We start from the raw sequence: 6,066 nt of genomic DNA on the forward strand, positions 1-6,066 counted from the left end.
ATGGATGGATGGGTGGGTGGATGGATGGATGGGTGGATGGATGGATGGATGGGTGGATGGATGGGTGGATGGATGGATGGATGGATGGGTGGATGGATGGATGGATGGATGAGTGGATGGATGGATGGATGGGTGGATGGATGGATGGATGGGTGGATGGATGGATGGAAGGATGGATGGATGGATGGGTGGATGGATGGATGGATAGATGGATGGAAGGATAGATGGATGGGTGGGTGGGTGGATGGATGGATGGATGGATAGATGATGGATGGAAAGTTGGGTGGATGGAAGGATGGATGGATAGATGGATGGAAGGATGGATGGATATTTGGATGGAAGGATAGATGGATGGGTGGGTGGGTGAATGGATGGATAGATGGATAGATGGATGGATGGATGAGTGGATGGAGAGATGGGTAGGTGGATGGATGGATGGATGGATGGATGGATGGATGGATGGAAAGTTGGGTGGATATATGGATGGAAGGCTGGATGGATATTTGGATGGAAGGATAGATGGATGGATGGGTGAGTGGATGGAGAGACAGGTAGGTGGATGGATGGATGGATGGATGGATGAGTAGATGGATAGATGGATGGGTGGATGGATGGATGATGGATGGATGGATGGATGGATGGATGGATATATGGATGGAAGGATAGATGGATGGATAGGTGGATAGGTGGACAAAAGGATGTATATATGGTATACATATGTATGTATGGGATGACTGATGTATCAGTGTATGGAAGAAAAGATGGAAGAGTGGATGAATGGCAGCAAGACTTTTCAATAGCACAAATAACTTAAGAACACATCACTTATTTCACACCAACACTTGACACCACTAATCTAAACAGATGGCAACTACTTTCCACATCCCGATTCTGACTGACTGCCCAGTTCTCCAGAGCTATACCACCAAATACCCCCTCATGTCATGCTTTCTGAGACATAATTTTGAATTTTTTTGAGTTTAACTTAATTTATATGTTTTACTCATTTGCTTCAAACAAAAACCTGTTTGTAAACTGTGTGCTGGGGGGATGCAGACGAAGAGCGACTTTGCTCTCCCAGAGCTGCTGTATCCAGTGGGCTGTGTAGGACTCACTATGTGTCCCAGTGACACAAGCGGCTTGGAGGGTGGTCACACCTCACACTGCCCAGACGAAGGGCACAGATAAACAAAGAGCCTGTGGCTCAAAAGCAGAATACAGTCGTAGGCCATTGCTCATGACTTCCTGCCCCACTTCTGACTGCTGGATTGTGCTATGGGATCATGCTCATTGTACACTGTAAAGATTTGTCACTCGTGTTGGTTTAATAAAACAGATTGGCCAATAGGCAGGCAGGAAGTACAGGCAGGGTGACCACACTAGGAGAATTCTGGGAAGAGGAAAGGCAGAGATGCATTCGTTAGCCAGGTGCAAAGGAGCAAGATAAGAATGCCTTACTGCCAGGCGGTGGTGGCGCACGCCTTTAATCCCAGCACTCGGGAGGCAGAGGCAGGCGGATCTCTGTGAGTTCGAGACCAGCCTGGTCTACAAGAGCTAGTTCCAGGACAGGCTCCAAAACCACAGAGAAACCCTGTCTCGAAAAACCAAAAAAAAAAAAAATGCCTTACTGAGGAAAGGCACCAAGTCACACGGCTAAACATAGATACGAATTATGGGTTAATTTAAGTTGTCACAGCTAGTTATTAGTAAGCCTGAGCAACAGGCAAAACAGTTTATAATTAATATAAGCTCTGTGTGTTTATTTGTGACTGAATGGCTGTGGGACTGAGCAGGACAGAAACTTCTGTCTACAGGATTGGAAACAACACTGTCAGGACCAGGGGTGATATGAACTAGTACACCTTAGGAGCGACTGACCTGGGCCATGTTCATAACAGTATAGGCTGGCCTGGCATTTCTAAAATAAGATATTAAAAATTCTTAGGGGTAAAAGAAAAAACAAGGGGCTCTTATTGTGAAGTGGTACTTTTTTACTCTATCAAAGATTTTGCTCAAACAGTGCTCAAACAAATGTTCCCAGTACATTTAAAGTAGAATTCAGTTTCTAAAAAGTAAGATTAATCCATAATTAAGTAATAGAAAATTGTCTGGCAATCTTCTCTAAATTCCTTGTGGTTGGTAGCTTAGCTTCTGGAAGTTTCTCTCTAGCCTTTCCTGTGCCTTTGCATAGAGCTCCTGGGCAGGCTTCCTGTGTCTCGCAAAGCCACGGGCTCCCTTTCCAAACACACACAAAGGCCAGCACAGCCCTTCACTGTTCCAGGAGAAGGCAGGGCTGGGTTCATCAAAACACCACTGACATCCGAGCACATGTATAGTTAGGTATGTGTTGTGGAATATTCCTTTACACTGTGTGAAGATATTTCACTGTGATTGGTTTAATAAAAAGCCAAATGGCCAATAGTTAGGCAGAATTTGGGGGGCAGAGAGAGCATAGGGAAGAAGGGTGGAGTGGCAAGTAGACACCAGGACTCAGAGGAAGCAGGATGGGCAGTACAGAGTATAGTTAGTATAACCATGAGGCAGAAAGTAAATAAAAATCAGTTAATTTAAGTTATAAGAGCTAGTTAGAAACAAACTTAAACTCTTGGCCAAGCTTTCATAATGAATAAGAAAGTCTCCATGTCATTATTTGGGAGCTGGCTGGCAGGACAGAAAAATCCATCTACAGCTATGGCCCTAGGCAGTCCCCAGATCCTGCCACCTATGTCAAGGTCAAGCAGTCATGGTGTGGGATGTCCTTCTGTATGCTGTGAATAAGTGTTGCTTTTATTGGTTGAAGAACAAAGGTGCTTTAGCCTATGGCAGAGCAGAATGTAGCTGGGTGGGAAATCCAACCAGAGATATGGGGAGAAAGAAGGAGAGAGACACCAGAAGGAGAGAGACACTGGAGGAGTGAGATGCATTACTGGTAAGCCACGGGTCACCTGGTGATATATATATTAACAGAAATGGGTTAATTTAAATGTAAGAGCTAACCAGTAATAAGCTGAGCTGTCGGCCAAACAATTACAATTAATATTAAGCCTCTGAATGAGTATTTTATAAGTGGCTGTAGGACTGGCAGGTGGGTCAGAAAAGACTCCAGCTACACAGTCAGGCACCCAAGGAACTAGACACCAGGTCAGAAATAGAAGGGTTGCTCTTCTTCCTCCCTTGATCATGGCCCCAAAGGCCTGATGACCTGGTCTCCTATTCTCCCTTGTACTTTCCTCTGTCTACTCTGTGGTCAGTAATCTTGGGTAATGGCCATCATTAATGGGTCAGAGGAAAAGCAAAAAGAGGACCCTTCAAGAGCAATGATGAGGACAAAGCCAGGATATGTGTGACAACTTTTCTATCAGTGGGAGAAAATGATATGCAAAACACATGCAAATTTGTCCCTCGTGATGCAGCTCAGCCAGGCTCATCCTCCTAGACAGAAGTGAGAGCTGCTCTAACTTCAGGTCACCTGGAGCGTTCGGTGATGAAGTAAGTGACCACTGAAAAAGGACAGCTCTTCGAGCCTGAGTCCATGCCCCTCAACCACCACTGGCAATCCATGTAGGGTCTTCGTTTGGAGGTCAGCAGCAACACCCAATAACCTTGGTAGGGTCTGGGGCTGCCAGTCTCTCTCTCCTGAGGAGGAGTCAGGACTCCAGGAGAAAGGTGCTGCATAGGAAGGTGATGACCTATGAAGCAGAAACAGGGATGCTAATCAAGTAATCTATTGGGGTGCACTGAGCCCTGGAAGGTATCGTGTCTGATCCCTTCGGAAGAGGCACAATCATTCTCGCCTGTGGCAGAGGCTTCCTGCTTCCTCAAGTCCTCTCAGCCTCAGAGTTAGGGAGGAGCAAGCAGAAAGCAAGCTGACATGGCAGGGACCTCTCTGCAGAGTCAACCAGAAAGCACACCGAAGCCGGCTCCCCATCTAACTCCTGTGCCTAATAAAATACCAGAAGTGATCCTTAAATTTGTATCGACATACAAAAATCCGTATCAATGTAAAATACTTAAGACTAGTAGTTGCTTTTTAGTTTAAAAGTAGATTCAATGATCTACCCTTTTTATCCTGTCATTTCTGGGGGGAAAAGGAGAAGGAAAGGTAGGAAAAGAAGGGAACAAAGACAATCAAGAAGTGGAAAAAAACAGAAGGAATGGAAAGAAGAGGGGATGCCAGGGAAGGCAGAGGAAAAGACAGGGAAGCAGAAAAGGAGAAGTCAAGAGCTCACCGTGGATCAACCTTACCGCCGTTTGAGGGACAAGCCCTGATCATTCTGATCGCTGCATGATGTACTCTGCTAGCCTGAGTGCCGCAAGCTCTCTCCCAAGGGTGCCCTTCCAACATCTTCCAGCCTACCAGAGCTCTGGCAAACCAGCTGGTGACAGACATGCCACTAAGCTTGTGATCACCATGCCCATCCCTTGTCAGGGGTGCCCAGCCCCTGACTGAAAGGATACTGTAGTGTCTTCATGTAATTCTGGATGGCCTGGAGCCAGTCTGGGATCGTCATGGACAGCCTGTAGTTTGGGACCTGGGGAATTGAAGGCTACAGAGAGAAAGAGACGGGGGCTCCTGTTATTGAGTCGCTTGGAGCACAGCTCCTAGAGCAGGGCATGGGGCTGGACTCAAGGGAGAGCTGCCCCTGTGAGCACACATTTGGTGTCGTCACCAGCAGCCATGGCCCGTCCCCCACGGCATCTCCCTCCTAAGATACCTGTCCACCATTGACGGGCCCTCTAGGCCCCCTCCAAACATACGCCACTCTATCAAACAGAGTTGCCTTCTCTATGGGGACATTGCCTTCTTGAGGCCAGGGACCATGTCCTGTGGAACATCCCAGAGACTGACCTAGGACACCCATTCTTAAATTTTTTAGCACATGGTCCCTTCTGCAGCCTGGCTAACAGTGACCCCATTATACGTGCTCCCCTCTTAAGCATCGTGGACACAGGACATGAGACAACTGGCTCCCAAGATAAATAACTACAGAAGAATGGGTACCAGCCATGTGTACCATTTCTCCACACTACACACCTCCCCAGGTAAGTGCTGTGCCCCTGCCTCATGAGGCACCCTCATGGCAGCCCAGACAACTCTCCTCCCCCAAGTGCCTACAGTCAGCACTAAACCCAACCACTCCCGACACCAGGACACCAGCCAGACAGGAACACATTACGCTTGTTTATCTCCACTGACTCCTTGTCGTCTCCACGTCTGTGGTGGGCTTTGTCATTGGTGACTAAGGAACTTGGTCCCTATGAATGCAGGATTAAGGGAGGAGTCTCCTCTAGGCATTAGCTTCTTCAAAGATGTAGAACTGGTGAAAGGAAAGATTAGTCTCATCCTTGGAGAAAACAGGACCAGCTTTGCAAGTGGAAGGGGAAGCTGCTAGTGAAACAGCTGATAGAATGGGGCCAGCCTGGCTGGGCCGCAGAGCCAGGCACGGTAAGGGATGGGCACGGAGCGTTAGGCATGCATGGGGTGGCCCAAGCTCAGCATGGGGTAGCTCACTCTGAGCATGGGATAGCCCACGCTGAGCATGGGGTGGCCCACCCTGAGCATGGGGTGGCCCACACAGAGCATGAGGTTGATAGCCCACCCTGAGCATGGGGTAGCCCACCCTGAGTGTGGGGTGGCCCACGCCGAGCACGGGATAGCCCACCCTGAGCATGGGGTAGCCCACTCTTCCCCCACTTGTGCACCATTTCCACAGACATTCCCTGTTGATAGTTTCCTCTCTGTGCCTCTACTCAACCTTGGCTCTGAGGCATCCTAAATCCACAGAAACTGTCCCCTCAGCTGGAAGGGAAGCAGCCACACTTGGTATATTCCAGCCAAGGGGCTGTGAGTGAGCATGAGCCCGGCCCTGTGGACACGCACACACACAGGCCAACTGTGAGCATGATCCCGGCCCTGTGGATATGCACACACACAGACCCAACTGTGAGCATGAGCCCGGCCCTGTGGGCACGCACACAGACCCAACTGTGAGCATGAGCCCGGCCCTGTGGACACGCATGCACACAGACCCAACTGTGAGCATGAGCCTGGCCCTGTGGGCACGC

The 6,066-nt window shown here is 48.7% G+C and overlaps 1 protein-coding gene across 4 annotated transcripts in view; it reads right to left on the reverse strand.

Annotated features, from left to right (window-relative positions):
* Positions 1-6,066, reverse strand: part of Vash2 (vasohibin 2) — a 35,264-nt gene that overhangs the window by 21,279 nt on the left and 7,919 nt on the right. For all 4 annotated transcript variants that reach the window (XM_026779684.1, XM_026779685.1, XM_005348866.2 and 1 more), the window contains exon 3: positions 4,459-4,547. In XM_026779684.1, the coding sequence (XP_026635485.1) occupies positions 4,459-4,547 (89 nt within the window). The remainder of the gene's footprint in view (positions 1-4,458; positions 4,548-6,066) is intronic.

Source organism: Microtus ochrogaster, chromosome 6 (assembly GCF_000317375.1).
Source record: "Microtus ochrogaster isolate Prairie Vole_2 chromosome 6, MicOch1.0, whole genome shotgun sequence".
In the NCBI taxonomy this organism is placed as follows: domain Eukaryota; kingdom Metazoa; phylum Chordata; class Mammalia; order Rodentia; family Cricetidae; genus Microtus; species Microtus ochrogaster.